Below are 16,816 nucleotides of genomic sequence, written 5' to 3' on the forward strand. Positions count from 1 at the left end.
CATTGACACACACTCCTAATGTAATCAGGTGTGTGTGTGTATGCACTTGCACACCTCCAAGTCTTATGGCAACCCTATGGATTTCTCCTAGGGATTTCTTAGGCAAGGAGCATTTAGTGGTGGTTTTGCCAGGTCCCACCTCTGAAACAAGACAAGACAACCAAAATAATGACCACCGAGGACCTTCACAAGTCCAACCTAGACGACGGAAAAATAGAAGTAGTCAAAGTGTTCTCTAGCTGAGGATAAAGCATTGATAGAAATGGGGAATCCAGCCAGAAAACCAGAGGAAGATGAAGAATCGGGAGCATGGCTTTGAAAGAAGGAGAGAAGATCCTAAAATGCAAAGAGAGACAACTGAGCACAAAAGTCAGACTCTGACAAGCCATTGCATTCCCTTTTACCATCTATGGATATGAGAGCTGGGCAGAGAAGGAAGATGACAGGGAGAAAACCCATTCCTTGGAGGGAGATGAAGAGGGCTGAGGACAAACCAAGGGGTCCTGGAGCAGATCAAGCCAGAGACCTCCCTGCAAGAAGCCAAGATGGCCAGACTGAGGCCTGCTTCAGACTCATCATGAGAAGGAAGGACTCCTTGCAAAAGGCCACAATGTTAGGAAAGGTGGAGGGAAGGAGGGAGAGAGGAAGGCCACAGGCCAGATGGAGGAGGATCGACTCTATGGAGGAGGTCACTGTGGGTTTTATGGGGTTGCAGGAATTAAGGAGAGGACAGTGGAGGACAGGGGGGAGTCTTGGGGGCTCTCATCCATAGGGTCACCATGAGTCGAGATCGACTCAAACACATTTATCAACAACGACCTCTCAAATGGTGCCTCCAAGCAGCTGCTATTCCTTGCAGGTCTCCCATCCAAGTATGAGGCTCCTTTATCTGGAATGCTGAAATCTGAAACACTCCAAAATCCAAAATGAATTTTCATGCGTGGCTGAGAGAGTGACACCTTGGCTTCCTGATAGCTTAGTATGCATACACTTTGTTTCATGCGTGAAACTGTGTGCATAAAATTACTTTCAGGTTATGTATGTGAGGTGTATATGGGACATAAATGAATTTTGTGTTTAGACTCGGGTCTCATCTCCAAGGTAACTCATTATTAAGCGGCTGGCACCAGCTCAAGACCCTGCTCTGGGCATCACCCACCATGGCACCATCAACCCTTCCTAATTGCTAGCATGAGAACGGGAGTCTCTTTTAACGGTGGTGCAAAAGGGGATGTCCATAAATATTCCAAATCCACTTCTGACCCCAAGCATTTCGCATAAGGGAGTCTCAACCTCTTAATAGGGGTGCCAGAGGAACCCTTGGAGGTCTCATTAATGGTCTTTGGAGAGCCACACTTTGCTAACCTGTGCCCTGAAATGACCTGGTCAGCAGTTGCTATATTTAAAACTGGAGGGGCTCCCAGACGTTTGAAGGTCATGCAAAGAAAGGAATTTCACCAGGTGTTGCTTCTCATACAACCAGGTAAGAGGCAACACCTGCTGAAAGCCCCTTTTGCCCCACTCTTAAAGGGACAGGAGACCTTATGCTGGCAATCCAGGCATGCTGGAGGGGTGCCAGGGTGGGTCATGCCCAGGCAGGGTCTTCAGCTGGTGCCAGTCCCTGCAGTAAGGGGTCTGCCCCCCTGCCCTCCCAGCCCAGGTTCCTTGCAAGCCTCTCTGTACCAACCTACTCAAGGGACGCTCTTGCAGGAGCCCTGGTGGCGCAGTGGTTAAATGCCTGTACTGCAGCCATTCACTCAAAACCACAAGGTTGCGAGTTCAAGACCAGCAAAAGGGCCCAAGCTCGACTCAGGCTTGCATCCTTCCGAGGAGGGAGCTAAAATGAGTACCCAGACTGTTGGGGGCAAATTAGCTTACTTGCTAATTAGCTTACTTGCTGTTCACCGCTATGATCTTTGGAATAGCGGTATATAAATAAAACAAATTAAAAAATTAATACACAATTATAGCGGTGTGATTCCACTTTAACTGCCATGGCTGCATCCTGGGCACAGAGAATCCGAAGTACAGTCCTCCCTGGACTGTAGATCCCAAGGCTCCAAGAGATGGAGTGTAATCACAGGGTGCATCTAGACTGACACCACTTTAAGTGCTGCTGCCCCAAACTAAAACAGCTTGGATGGACTTAAGCAGAATTAAACACCGATGCTTGGCCTTGGAGTGTGGAAATCACCACCTGTCAGCCAAGCCTTCCTTGCAGGTATGTCGTGGGAATACAATAGGACAGGCACACGTCTGTGAGGAGTCAGAGGTTAGAGCCAGAGCACTGGTGATGCCCAGAGGCAACCTCATCCCCGACCCACACACATCTGGCACACATCAACTGGTGCCTACTGGCCAAAAAGGCCCCTGGGGTGCAAAGGTGGCCAGCCTCTGCATCCCAGTTGCTGACCAGGAAGGGACCAATGCAATTGCGTCCTGCTCATGGTCTTTCCACTGGAAGGCCACAGGCAGCAGGGTGCTTTCAGCAGAAATTGAAGGGACACCAACGTCTGAAGTCCTCCTGAGAGCTGTCCATCCAAAAACCTCCAACAAAGTTGAAACTACTGCCTTCTGAGAGAGTCCATACTCCACTGCTGAATGGCTCTTGACACCAGGAAGGTCCCCCTAAACATTCAGTCTGAACATGATTGTTTAAGCCTCTGATGGGGCCCTTCGCAGAGGAGAGGATACTCTGGGAGAGCGACTGGCCACCCAACCCCATCGAAAAGCTGCTCCTAGCATTCATGGTTCCCAGACCATCTGCAGAAACAAAAAACATGCAAATGCTGTGGCCCAGACAGGGACTCAAACTCACCACTTCATCCGCTGTGAAGTCAATGAAGCCGGGAAGGATGAGGAAGTCACTGTGGAAAGAGAGAGAAAGAGAGGGAAGGAGGCATCACTCTCACTGCTCAGCCATAGAGTGACAAGGAAAAGGTCTTTATTTCTTGAAGGGAGGATGGGGTGACAGCCAGCCCCGCTGTGGAGTTGCCCATTTTGTTTTACCAAGGGAAGAAAGAGTCCTTGCTAGGGCTTTGCTAGGCAATGGGAGGCAAAGGGGATGGCTGCCACAGAGCCAAAAGAAGGGACCCCAAGGGATCGCCTGTTCCAGCCCCCTTGCTCCCCAATGCTGCAAGAAACCCATGGGGAAATCTTCCCCAAGGGACAGCCATCAGACCTCTGCTTCAAAAGCCTCCAACTAAAGAGGATCCACCAAGTTCTGTTTTCTTTTTCCTTTTGTTAGATGCATTCTGTTTTATAACATTATCATCAAAGACACAAATACAAAACAACTCCGGGCGGCTGCTGAAGATGACTTCCTAGGCAGAGCATCTCTTGCAAATGGCAGCATTTGCATGCAATAGATGGTGAGCTGGGGTCTTTAACTTGAAAGTGAAAACAATATAAAACACTTGGAAACTAGGTGCGTCGCCAAGTACAGAGACAGAGGATATAGCCGTGTCAGTCTGTAGAAGCAGCAGCAGAGAGACCACCACTGAGACCAATTGCTGCCAATTTCTTTCTTTCAGTTAGTCTCAAAGGTGCTGCAATATCTCTCTGCAACATGTACAGACATGTCACCCATTTGTGGATTTGATTATTCACGGATTTGATTCATATGTTCTCTCTAGGAATATTTAGGTCCCCCAGCGCAACTCTATGGTCATCTTTAACTAAAAGTTGCACTGAAGGACGGTCCTAGAGATTCCTAGAGAGAATACTCTACTAGGCCTTTGTAGCTCCTCTGGCGTAACTCTATGGCCAGTGTCTGTTGGACGTTGAGCACAAAGTAGCCCTGGAGGACCCAGAGATTCCTAGAAAGGTGGGTCCTCTCAGGTAAAAACATGGTGTTTTTGTTACTTACGGTTGTCCCATATTCACAGGGGTCTTGTGCTCTGAACCCTAACAAATGTGGAGGGACAAGTGTATATCTTTAACAACTCCGACATCTTCATAAGATAGCATACAATTATTGCCTGAGTATATATAAGAGTATTCCTTATACTTTGAGCAACAACTCTACATATAAACTCTAAACTTTTAAATAGTGTTTTTATTGTATTTTTAATTAATAAAAAACATATATTAAAAACATTTTAAATAATTTTGGGCACAAAAAAAGAAGTTTGTGTGCGACCAGAAAGCAAAGGTCTCACTAGAGTAGGTTTGGGACTGGCTGCTCATGACCCAACGGGTTAATCCGCACCCGCGTCCACCCAGAGGATCCATCTAAGCTCAGACGCCTAAAACAAAAGCAGCCGCACACAACCCCTGCTGCATTGTACTTTGTGCATTCATGTGCACCGGCCATAGGTAATGGGGCTTAGTGGCAGGCCTGCTTTACACTAAAGTAGCAACGGAGCCAAAGGCCACCCAGCTGTGGAGAATACGCAGCTGGAGCATGGCCTTCTGGGGCCCCATTCTCCTCCGTTTTCCAGATGACAAAAGTCACGCAGAATCCAACCTGAATGTCCGAATTGCTGGAGGGGCTGACAGAAGGACCCCCTTTTTGCAAATCAAGGCATGAGAATATCAGCTGGGGAGGGGGCAAACAGAAACAGCCCCCTCCAGCATCCCTGAGTCTGCACTTGCATTTTTGGATTGTGTTGTTGTCGGGTGCCTTCCAGTCATTTCCAACTTATGGCAGACGAACCTATCATGGGGTTTCCTTGGCAAGATTTGTTCAGAGGAGATACTTAATGAACTGTCTTGGAGACGGGATCCGAGCGTAAACACGGAATTAATGTCTGTTTCATATAGACCTTCTATACAAAGCCTGAAGGTAATTTTATATATACAGTGGCCTCTTGTTATCCGCTGGGCTTTGGTTCCAGGACCCCCCATGGATAACAAAATCCCTGGATGCTTGAGTCCCATTAAAACAATGGCATAGTAAAATGGTGTCCCTTATATAAAATGGAAACATTAAGGTTTGCTGTTTGGAATTTATACTTTTTTGGAATATTTTCAAGCCATGGATGCTTGAATCCGTGGATAAAAAAATCCGTGGATAAGGAGGACTGACAATATTTTCAACAACTTCATTTATGAAACACATTTTGCGGCTATTGGAGCACCAGAAAGGAAAAGTGTCTCTATCTCAGCCTCTCATGAAACAAGTTTGGATTTTGGAGGATTTCGGAATTCCAGATAAGGGGGATGCAACCCTAAAGTTGAACAGTACTAAAACCCCAAACTAAAACATCATCATCTCAATCTTGGTCTGGCTCTTCCACCAATGTGTTTGTGACAGAGAAACCTAAAGCTTTCCCTTCCTTTCTCATATCAGCCACAGGGATTATGGCCACTGTCCCGCACTGCAGGGATGCTGGAAAGACCTGTCCGGGCTTTTTGCAAAATACCAATAAGGGAGAGTAAAAATTCATGACATATGGGAGTGACAACTCGTTTATGAAAATCCACACTTGGTTTCTTATTCAGCATGCATCAGGAATCCTGACTCCGTTTTAATTGTACCCTAATTATCCACATTGGCAGCGAGCTCCAAAGTCGCTCGCTTGTTCCGGCAGCTTGGCTTCATCTTGCCTCAAAAAGCTCACGTCCCCAAATGTGGGATCTTGGACATCTTGTTCAGCCCAAAATAAAAGGGGATGATTTTCAGCCCTCAAAATAAGGGACGTTCCTGGCCATATGGGACACCTGGCAATCCTATAGTGATAACACACATGAATCACTCGGAAGAGTGTAAACGCTAATGATTGCCAGGTTCCTACGTTGGTGCTGAATCACATAAACAATTGCCAGAGAAATTGTGCTCTGCTTGCCTTGCGCAACCCATACGTTGAGTAGCAACATAGTGCAATGTAGCTGCATTAGTGGCCTAAGCGCATGGCTGTAGCACAACTGAGTTTGCTTTCACCACAGTCACGGGGAAACCATGGCTTTGCAACGTCCACCAAAGTCACATGGCATCTGGACCACAACATGCGCAGAATGAACTCAGGCTTGCTAGAGAGGTTAAGAACAATAAAAAGGGCTTTTTTGGATATGTCCGCAGCAAAAGGAAGAAGGAAACGGTAGGGCCGCTGCGTGGAGAAGATGGCAAAATGCTAACAGAAGAGAGAGAAAAGGCAGAATTACTCAAGACCTTCTTTGCCTCAGTCTTCTCAGAAAAGGCAAAGGGTGCTCAACCTGAGGATAATGGAGCAGAGGACAGAATAGGGGAATTTCAGCACAGAATAAGTAAAGAGATAGTAGAGGAACACCTTGTTAATCTAAATGAATTTAAGTCTCCGGGACCAGATGAACTCCATCCAAGGGTATTAAAAGAACTGGCAAAAGTAATATCGGAGCCATTGGCAATAATCTTTGAAAACTCCTGGAGAACAGGAGAGATCCCAGCCGACTGGAGGAGGGCAAACGTTGTCCCCATCTTCAAAAAGGGGAAGAAAGAGGATCTCAACAATGATCCTCCAGTTAGTCTGACATCTATACTAGGAAAGATTCTGGAGCAGATCATTAAACAGAGAGTCTGTGAACATCTAGAAGGCAATGCCATCATCACAAAAAGTCAACATGGGTTTCAGAGAAAGAAGTCATGCCAGACAAACCTGATCTCTTTCTTTGATAAAATGAAGGGAATGCTGTGGATGTAGTAGATCTTGATTTCAGTAAGGCCTTTGACAAGGTTTCCCATGACAGTCTGGCAAACAAGCTTGTAAAAGGTGGGCTAGACAAGGCAACTGTTACATGGATTTGTAACTGGTTGACCGACCGAACGCAAAGGGTGCTCAACCATGGCTCCTTTTCATCCTGGAGAGAGAGAGATATCCAGTGGGGTCCCACAGGGCTCTGTCCTAGGGCCAGTGTTATTCAACATCTTTATCAATGACTTGGATGACAGAATTGGGGGAATACTTATCAAATTGGCAGACACCAAATTAGGAGGAGTAGCTAATACTCCAGAGGACAGGATCAAGATTCAAAATGACCTATATCTAGTATATCTTGATTTCAGTAAGGCCTTTGACAAGGTTTCCCATGATATTCCTGCAAACAAGTTTCTAAAATGCAGACCAGACAAGGTAACTGTTACATGGATTTGTAAATGGTTGACCGGCCGAAGCCAAAGGATGGTCAGCCATGGCTCCTCTTCTTCATCCTGGAGAGAAGTGACCAGTGGAGTGTCCAGTGGGGCTCTGTCCTGGGCCCAGTGCTATTCAACATCTTTATCAATGACCTGGATGACAGAATTGGGAGCATACGTATCAAATTTGCAGATGACACCAAATTAGGGGGAATAGCTAATACCCCAGAGGACAGGATCAAGATTCAAAATGACCTGAATAGACGAGAAAGCTGGGCCAAAGCTAACAAAATGAAATTCAACACAGAGAAATGTAAGGTACTGCACTTAGGGCGGAAAAATAAAGTGCACAGATATAGGATGGGTGACTCCTGGCTGAATGAAACTACGTGTGAAAGGGATCTAGGAGTCCAAGTAGACCACAAGTTGAACATGAGTGAACAGTGTGATGCGGCAGCTAAAAAGGCCAATGCTATTTTAGGCTGCATCAATAGAAGTATATAGTGTCTAGATCAAGAGAAGTAATAGTGCCACTGTATTCTGCTTTGGTCAGGCCCCACCTGGAATATTGTGTCCAGTTCTGGGCACCACAATTCAGAAAGGACATTGAGAAACTGGAGCGTGTCCAAAGGAGGGCGACAAAAATGGTGAAGGGTCTGGAAACCATGCCCTATGAGGAACGACTTAGGGAGCTGGGGATGTTTAGCCTGGAGAAAAGAAGGTTAAGAGGTGATATGATAGCCCTGTTTAAATATTTGAAAGGATGTCATATTGAAGAGGGAGCAAGCTTGTTTTCTGCTGCTCCAGAGAACAGAACCCGGAACAATGGATGCAAGCTACAGGAAAAGAGATTCCACCTGAACATTAGGAGGAACTTCCTGAGAGTAAGGGCTGTTCGACAGTGGAACGCACTCCCTCGGAGGGTGATTTCCTGCATGGCAGGGGGTTGGACTGGATGGCCCTAGTGGTCTCTTCCAACTCTACGATTCTATGATTCTATAAACATAAAAAACATTATATGCCTGCAAATGTCTCCAACAGGTCTCTAGTAAAAATGACCCAACGCGCCAGGAAGGATTTCTGAAGTTGGCCATGGCAGTTAAAGCGGTGCCAACCCGCATTAATTCTGCAGTGCAGTTTATACCATAGTAGCAAAACCCACTATCCCATATGCTATTTTATTTTATTTATTTCCAGGGTTAATATCCTGCCTTTCTCCCACAAAGGGACTCCTATTCCCCAGGCTTCCCACATGACGGAGCAGGGCCCTAAAAGTGGCACCTGAACGATGTGCGCAAAGAGGCGCAATTAAGGCAGGCAGAGGCAGAAATTCAGCTGAGATGAGAAAAGCAGCCCAAGGCAAACAGCCACTCGCTTTGGCTTCCTCCTTCCATCATTCACGTCGTCAGGGGAAGAGAAAAGCTGCCAAACCCACACTCTTACGCAGCCGCTCTTCTCGTCTGCACACCCACTGCATTTCCACGCAAGGAAATGAAGCCTCCGCCTCGCTGGGGTCACTGTCCCGCCTCTGCTTCCCAAAAGGGAACAGAGGAAGCCCTCAGCTTCCGACACAGGACTCTGCGCCATCGGATCCGGAAAGCCAAAATAATCTTTCAACTGCATCCTCCCTTTAGAGTCTTAGATCTCCCCTCCTTTGTTCATTTTGGCCGACAGGTTTCCTTGTCCCAGAGATGGAAGGCGGAGCGGGTCCAAAGGAGGGCCACCAAAATGGTGAAGGGTCTGGAAACCATGAACCCTTATGAGGAGAGACTTATGGAGATGCTGGAGATGTTTATCCTGGAGAAGCGAAGGTTAAGAGGTGATATGATAGCACTGTTTAAATATTTGAAGGGATGTCATGGAGCAAGCTTATTTTCTGATGCTCCAGAGAACAGAACCCGGAACAATGGATGCAAGCTACAGCAAAAGAGATTCCACCTCAACATTAGGAGGAACTTCTACATCTGGAAACCATGAAGCCCTATGAGGAACAGCTTAGGCAGCTGGATATATTTAGCCTGGAGAAGAGAAGGTTAAGAGGTGATATGAGAGCCCTGTTTAAGTATTTTGAAGGGGTGTCACATTGAGGATGGAGCAAGCTTTTCTCCTGATGCTCCAGAGAATAGGACAATGAATGCAAGCTCCAGGAAAAGAGATTCCAGCTCATAGGAGGAACTTCCTGAGAGTAAGGGTTCTTAGACAGTGGAACACACTCCTTCCTCAATGGAGATTTTGGTGGAGTCTCCTTCCTTGGAGGCTGTCTTTAAGCAGAGACTGGATGGGCATCTGTCAATGGGGATGCTTTGATGGAGAATTCCTGCATGGCAAAAGAATGGGGTTGGACTGGATCAGGGCCCTTCTTGGGGTCTCTCCCAACTCTAGGATTCTATGATTTTATGTAAAGGTCACCATTTTACTACGCCATTGTTTTCAATGGGACTTGGTCATCCACAGATTTTAGTATCAATGTGCGGAAGGGTCTGGAACCAAACTCCGGCAGATACCAAGGGTCCACATCTTTTGCAATCCCTTATTTTATTGATTGATTGATTTGATTTCTATCCTGCCTTTTCCCTCAAAGATAATTTCATTTGCGATTATGTGGTGCTGTAGAAGAGTGCTGAGGAGAGATAGCATGGATGGCCAGAAAGACAAACAAATGGCTCCTACAACAAATGAAGCCTGGAAGCCAAGACGCCCAAATTGAGGCTGTTGTACTTTGCCAACGTCATGAGAAGGAAGGACTCACTGGGAAAGACCATAATGCTGGGGAAGAGGGGAAGACCCCAGGCCAGATGGACGGACTCCATCAAGGAAGGCATGGACCTGAATTTGCAAGACCTGAGCAGAGTGATGGAGGACTGTGGAGTTTGGAGGGGTCTCATTCATGCAGTCGCCGCCATGAGTCAAAGGCAACTGAAGGCAACTGACAACAACTACAACATTTTTCTAGGGTTGGACAGGATAAGAAAAACTGCTAAAGATACTGATGAGAACAAATGCATCTGCAGCTCTTTCTTTGTGAAGACAGTCACTTTCATCACAATCTGAATGTCAGGACTGCATCATTGAGCAGAGAGCCTCCTACTCACACAATTTGTGTCCCAATGTTTGGGGGGAAGCAGGATAGAAATAAATATCATCATCATCCTGGTTAGGATACCACCAACACCCAGGAAAAATGTCTTTAAACTTGCTCTGCATGGGACAATTCCCTCCCAGCAAATCCACCCTCAGGTCCCCACACAGTTAAGCTTTAGAAAGAGAAATAGTAAGCGCTGGGTGCAAAAGAAGCCAAACTGGAGGGGAAAATAATGGCCCAGATTTACGCATGACGGGGAATGGGTTTGAAGCCAGGTGTGAACCTCTGCACTGCAGAAATAATAATAATAATAATAATAATAATAATAATAATAATAATAATGTATTAAGCTTTATTTATACAGTGCTATAAATAATGAGGTTTGACATGGCTTTTACTGCCATGGCTCAATGCTATGGAATCCTGGGATTTACAGTTTTGTGAGACATTTTTAGCCTTCTCTGCCAAGAGACCTCTGGTGCCATAGCAAACTCCAGATCCCAGCATCCCATAACACTGAGCCATGGCAGTTGTTGTTGTTGTTGTTGTTGCTATTATTATTATTATTATTAGTTTAATTTCCATCCTGCCTCTCCGAAAAGGATCGAGGAGGGTTAGAACATAAAATAAAATACGTACATACTTACATACATAAACCAATACATAAATCCCCTTATCCCTGTCCATGGTATCCACCTGGATTATTGCTGCAGTGCAGATGCAGCCCAGGATGGAGATCTTGGTTTGGGATGGAGGCAGAGGAGGGGGACCCACAGTGGCCCCTATTTTGGGTTGCTAAGCATCCTGACCTGACCAAACACCCTAAGAAATGCAACAAGACTGCGCATGCTTTTATGTCAGACTTCACAGGGCCACAGAAGGGATCCCAAAGGCCATAGAGTCCAGTCCTTCACTGGCACAGGAATCCACTGGTAGAACCATAATAATAATAATAATAATAATAATAATATGTTTTATTTATATACCGCTATTCCAAAGATCATAGCGGTGAACAGCAAGTAAGCTAATTAGCAAGTAAGCTAATTTGCCCCCAACAGTCTGGGTCCTCATTTTAGCTCCCTCCTCGAAAGGATGCAAGCCTGAGTCCAGCTTGGGCCCTTTTGCTGGTCTTGAACGTGAATGGCTGCAGTACAGGCATTTACCCACTGCGCCACCAGGGCTCCATCCATAGTTGGAAGACACCACAAGGGCCATCTAGTCCAACCCCATCCTGCCATGCAGGAACTCTCAATCAAAGCATCCCTGACAACATCCACGGTCATGTACTCCAAAAGGTGGGCATCAACCTCCTGCTCTTTTAACAACCAGAATATGCCAAAGACTTGACCACTGTGAAGTATTCCTGGCTGTGGCTCTGACCAAGCGGGGAACAGAAACCAGGTCTACCGGCGCAGTCTTCCCTTCAGCTTCCATTTTGAAAAGGGAGCCATATTTCTAGTCCTCACGACTGCAAAGGGAAACAGGCTGGGAGGCATTTGCTGTGTACATCACTGCATTTGCTGTGATTGAGAAACTGACAATGTGTGTGTATTTTTATTGTTTATTTATTTGCATTAGCCAACCAGGCTTTTGCATACAACCACCAAACAATCCAAAACCATGTCTTGTGGCTTGTGCACCTGGGACAGTCACTCCATTTGCTGTGATTGTCAATACAGAGAGAGAGAGAGAGAGAGAGATTTTGACAATATGTGTGTGTGTTTATATAGACAATCACACCACTGTTTATATATATATATATATATAGAGAGAATACAACATTGATTCTCTCTCTCTCTCTCAATATATACATATTTATATGTATATATTGACAATTACAATGTGTGTTTGTGTGTGTGTATGTAAATATATTGACAATGACAGCAATGCAGTGCTGCTTCCAGCTTTTCAAACTGACAAGGGTTGGAGCTTTAAATGCTGCGTCATTCAGATTTTAAAGATTGTATAATGTAATAAAACATATTTTACACTTTACAATGCTGTTTTAACTTTTAAAATGGTTTAATTGTTGTTTTGAAATTATATATACAACTCCACTTTGTCTGGGGTTAAGGGCGAAGGAGCTGCAAATAACAAAAACACCACGTTTGTACCTGAGAGGACACCTCCTCTCTAGGAATCTCCAGGTCCTCCAGTGCAACTCTATGGTCAATATTTGCCAGACGTTGACCATAGAACCATACTGGAGGACCTACAAAGGCCCAGAAAAGCATTTTCTCTATGAACTTTGAGGTTCCCCAGCAGCACAACTCTATGGTCAACGTCTGGCAGAGTTGCGCTGGAGGACTTAAGAGATTCCTAGAGAGAACATATGAATCCAATCCATGAATAATCAAAAGTCAAAGCTGCAGATGTGGAGGGACCAGCGCATATACATTTTAATGCTTTTTGAACCGTTTTCAGACTGCATTGTTTTGAATTTGCTGTGTGCCTCTTTGGGAGAAAGGAGGGATATAAGTAAATAATAATAATAATAATAATAATAATAATAATGTCTGACAATGGAAACAGGCCGGACAGTAGAGGAGGCAGGGAAATGCCGGCCCCAAAGGGCTGTGCAGAGGGGGGTCCGGGGGTCCCGGCTGCAATCCCTTCCCCTTCTGGAGATGCAGAACCAAAGGACTGGGCAATTTCTAGAGAGAGAACCATCCCAAGACCCTAAAGAAATGGTCCCCAAATGTTGGTCCCCCAGTTATTTTCCAGCTTCGAACTCCCAGAAGCCCCAGCCAACTTAGCCAACAGTCAGGAATTCTGGGAGCTAAAATCCAAAACATCTGGAGGACCAAACTTTGGGAACCACTGCCCTAAAGGCACCGCACCGGATCCTGTCTCTTCTTGGAAGTTAAGCAGGGTCACCCCTGGTTGGTCCTTGGATGGAGACCGCCAAAGAATGCCAGGCCCTGCAGGCTCTATTTCAAAGGAAGGAACAGACAGAGCCCCCTCCGAGGACTCTTTGCCTAAGAAAAACCCTATGGAATCTGTAGGGTCAGTATAAGTCAACTGGTGACTTGAAGTCACATACAGACACTCAGAGGAACAAAGACCCTTTGATTTTGGAAGCTAAGCAGGGTCAGCCTTGGATAGTCCTTGGATGGGAGACGACCAATGAATACCAGAAGTCCTTATTTCAGAGAAAGGAACTGGCAAAACCACTTCTGAGGATTCCTTGCTTCAAAACCCTATTTAAGGGAAACCTAAACAGACTAAAGGCATAAGATACTGTCTGATTTTGGAAGCTAAGCAGGGTCACTGCTGGTTAGTCCCTGGATGGGATACCTCCAACGAATCCCAGGTGCTGCTGGGCTGCATTTCAGAGGAAGGAACTGGCAAAACCACCTCTTAAGTATTCCTTGCCTAAGGAAACCCTATGAAATTCATGGGGGTCAGCAAAACAAAGTGAGCACCCCCCTCAATTGCAATATATGCCAAATAACAGAGCAATGGAGTAACACTAACAGAACTTTTCAATAGACATACATTTATAAAACTCTGTTGCAAGGACTTTGGGGAGAATTTTGAACAAGAACTTGCTACGCTGTATTGTGGTATGAAAACAACATTTGTGGGATCCTGCAATCCTATACATTCAAGCGTGCAACATAGTTTTATAGACAGTACATAGATATGTATGTATATACTTTCTCCTCTGCATGAAATTTCCCTTCAGTTTCCAAATTTCTAGCACTGCAATAGCTTTAAACTTGCCTTGAGCCTTTGGAAAAGGTCTCTTGCAAAAAGGGGCAGAGAAAGCAAGAAGGGAACGCAAGCCCAGCAAACACAAAGAGCCCCAAATGGGATCGGTTTTCAGCCCTTCATTCTCTGCAAATCTGCCAGATGTTGATCATGGAATCCTATTGAAGGACCTACAAATGCCTAGAGAAGTCTTTTCTCTACAGTGGCTCTCAACCTTTGGGCCTCCAGATGTTTTGGACTTCAGTTCCCAGAAGTCCCAGTCACTAGGCTCATTGTCCAGGAATTCTGGGAGTTGAAGTCTCAACAAATCTAGAGGACCAAAGGTTGAGAAGCACCCTTCTAGGTTCTCCAGCACAACTCTATGGCCAACCTCTATCAGGAGTTGCGCTGGAGGACTTAAGAGGTTCCTAGAGAGAACATATAGAATCATAGAATCATAGAGTTGGAAGAGACCGCAAGGGCCCTGATCCACTCCAACCCCATTCTGCCATGCAGGAAATCCAAATCAAAGCATTGCCGACAGATGGCCATCCAGCCTCCGAAACCCCAAATAATCAAATCCACAAAAGTCGCAGCTGCAAAGAAGGGAGGGCCAGCTGTGCAGCAAACAGAGGCATCCTAAACAGGGATGGTCTTTCAGTGTCTCTTCTCTGCAAGGCTAGAAGTTTGGGGACTGAAGGGGGAAATTCATTTGTGGGGTCAGACTTCTTCTTCTTCTTCTTCTTTGGGGGAGCAATGTCCCCATTCTGTGCCCACTTTGTAACAACAACCTCCTGCACATTCCTAGCCAAATGCCATTTGTTCCCTAAACCGGCCTAATACCCTTTTAGAAGCATGCATGCCTCCAGCATTTGAAGGGATGCAATAAGCAAAAGCAGGTGGGGAAAGGGAGGAGAGCCTGGCAATCTGGCTAATGGGCAGACTGTGTATTTTCCCCCTCCTCTGGAGAGAAAGGCTTTAAAGGCTGGGCCTTTTCAGGTGGAGAAAAAAGAAAGCCAGGGATTAGAGAGAGAGAGAGAGAGAGAGAGAGAGAGAGAGAGAGAGAGAGAGCTGAGGACTAAAGTAAGGTTGGCAAACGCAGAGGGGGAGTGAGGGGCATAAAGCATGGCCTTCCTCTGCCATAGAGACTCCTCCAGCATGAGTCTGCAAGGCCTGGTCAATCAAGGGCAACCATGTTTGTTTCCAACCACAGCAATTCAATCTCAAACAACACATCCATTTTCTTTGGTACCAGGACTATTGATGACCAGGACTAATGGGGAAAGGGGGGGGGGGGTCTCTCTGCCAAGGGTCACTGTCAATCAAGGTCCTCTTGGTGGCAGTCAGCCAGAACAATCCTGAGAGTATTGGCTGAAATGGCTTCCTTTGGTAGAGAGAGAAATAAAGGGGCTCCTTCAAACAATTTGTCTTCTGTCCATCGACTGGAGAGGCCAGGTACAAAGACATGTGTTGTTATTGTTGTTGTTGTTGTTGTTGTTTGGGGTGACAGCCAGACAATGGCCATCCAGACCACCGGCTCCATTCCTCTTTCTTAATCCATGTAGGTTGTTTCTTGGCAACATTGGGAGGAAACGTGGCAAAGAGGGAAAGAGTTGTTCAACTATTTCTTAGTTCCGTATGAAAAATAATGCCAGGAAATGTGGCCTTCTTTTGGGGGGAGGAGGAGGAGGAGGAGGGTTGGCTGCCTTTCCTGGGGCAGATGTCATGGCAGCGCTGGACAGTCCCAAATCAAAGCGGGGATGAAGGCGGGAAAGGCGCTCTCCATGAAGGCAAGGCCTTGGGTTTTGCTTTTGGGGGCACCGAGGCCTAGGTGAAGCCTTGGGCGCCCCAAGAGTGGAGCTGCCTGGCAGAAGAAAAGGAGGGGCTGGGGCTGGGTCTCATGGGGGGGGGGTCATGGAAGGACCTGGCTGAAGGCTGTTTCTGTTTTCTACTCGGAAAGAAACTCTTCCTCCAAAGGAAAGGGGCTCTGCCCTTCTCCTCCCAGGAGGGGCTCAAGGGGCTCCCAACCTCCCCAGGCCCAAGGAGGGCCCTCCCTTGCCCAAGCTCAGCCGAAAGGGTCACCTGCTCCCTGGCTTTGGCGCCCCCGGACTGGCACCCCTTTCCTGCTCCGGATCCCAGCCCAAACCAGGGGCTTTCCTCCGTGAAGGGGAGGGAAAAGGAGTAGGGCAAGGCCCCAAAGCCCCCGAAGAGGCCCCAGTGGCCCATTGGCAGGGAGGAAGAGCTGCACCCTTTGGGGGGCCTTTGGGGGGCTTACTTGTAGGTGAGTCCGTCGGCGGTGGCGAAGAGCTGCTGGGCGCTGAGTCCGTCCTCGGGGACGTAGCCGGTGCCTCCGCTGATCAGGTACTCGGCCAGGCTGCTGCTGCCGGGAGAAGGAGGAGGAGGAGACCTCAGGGATGGAAGGCAGGCCTCTGCCCGCCCGCCCGCCCGCCCGCCCGCGAGCCCCCTTCCCTTCCCTTGCCTTCAGGCCGGGCTCCCCGAAGGGCCTCTCCCCCGGCCCCTCTCCCCAGGCCCTTCCTCCATCCCGGGGCCCCTGCCTGCCTGCCTGCCTGCCTGCCTGCCTGCCTGCCTGCCTGCCTGCCTGCCTACCTGGGGCTCTCCCCTTCGCCCATGGCTCCGCTCGGGGCCTCCTGGCCGCCCTCCTCCTCCTCCTCCTCCGGGGCTCCGAGTCAGCTGCTGCCAAGGCCAGCTAAGGAGAGGAGAGGAGAGGAGAGGAGAGGAGGCTCTTCCTCGGGCGCCACGCTCCGCTCAAAAGGAAGGAGAAGGAGGAGGAGGGGAGAGGGCGGGGCCAGCCCTGCTCCCGCCCTCCCTCGGAAGGCCCCGCCCCCAGGGCCCTCCCTCCCTCCCTCCCTGGGAAGGCCCAGCAGCGGCAGAAGGGAGGGAGCCCCGGCCGGGGAGTGAAGGGCATCCCTCCCGGACAGAAGGGGCAAGGCAGAGGAAGACCAGCCCTTCAGGGAGGAGCTGCCTTCTCC

The 16,816-nt window shown here is 47.6% G+C and overlaps 1 protein-coding gene across 8 annotated transcripts in view; it reads right to left on the bottom strand.

Annotated features, from left to right (window-relative positions):
* The window catches only part of LOC149311494 (inosine-5'-monophosphate dehydrogenase 1-like), a 66,869-nt gene that overhangs the window by 38,089 nt on the left and 11,964 nt on the right, over nt 1–16,816 (bottom strand). For 4 of the 8 annotated variants that reach the window (XM_089527297.1, XM_089527295.1, XM_089527303.1 and 1 more), the window contains exons 2-3: nt 16,102–16,206; nt 2,819–2,867 (exon numbers count right to left, since the gene is read on the bottom strand). In XM_089527297.1, coding sequence (XP_089383423.1) covers nt 2,819–2,867; nt 16,102–16,206 — 154 coding nt within the window. Of the gene's footprint in view, nt 1–2,818; nt 2,868–16,101; nt 16,207–16,433; nt 16,556–16,816 lie in introns of those variants that run through there. The other 4 variants (XM_089527300.1, XM_089527298.1, XM_089527296.1 and 1 more) reach the window with 4 other exon arrangements.

This window comes from Sceloporus occidentalis, unplaced genomic scaffold (genome assembly GCF_023333645.1).
Source record: "Sceloporus occidentalis isolate IW3139 unplaced genomic scaffold, rSceOcc1.0.p SCAF_5, whole genome shotgun sequence".
Taxonomy (NCBI): Eukaryota; Metazoa; Chordata; class Lepidosauria; order Squamata; family Phrynosomatidae; genus Sceloporus; species Sceloporus occidentalis.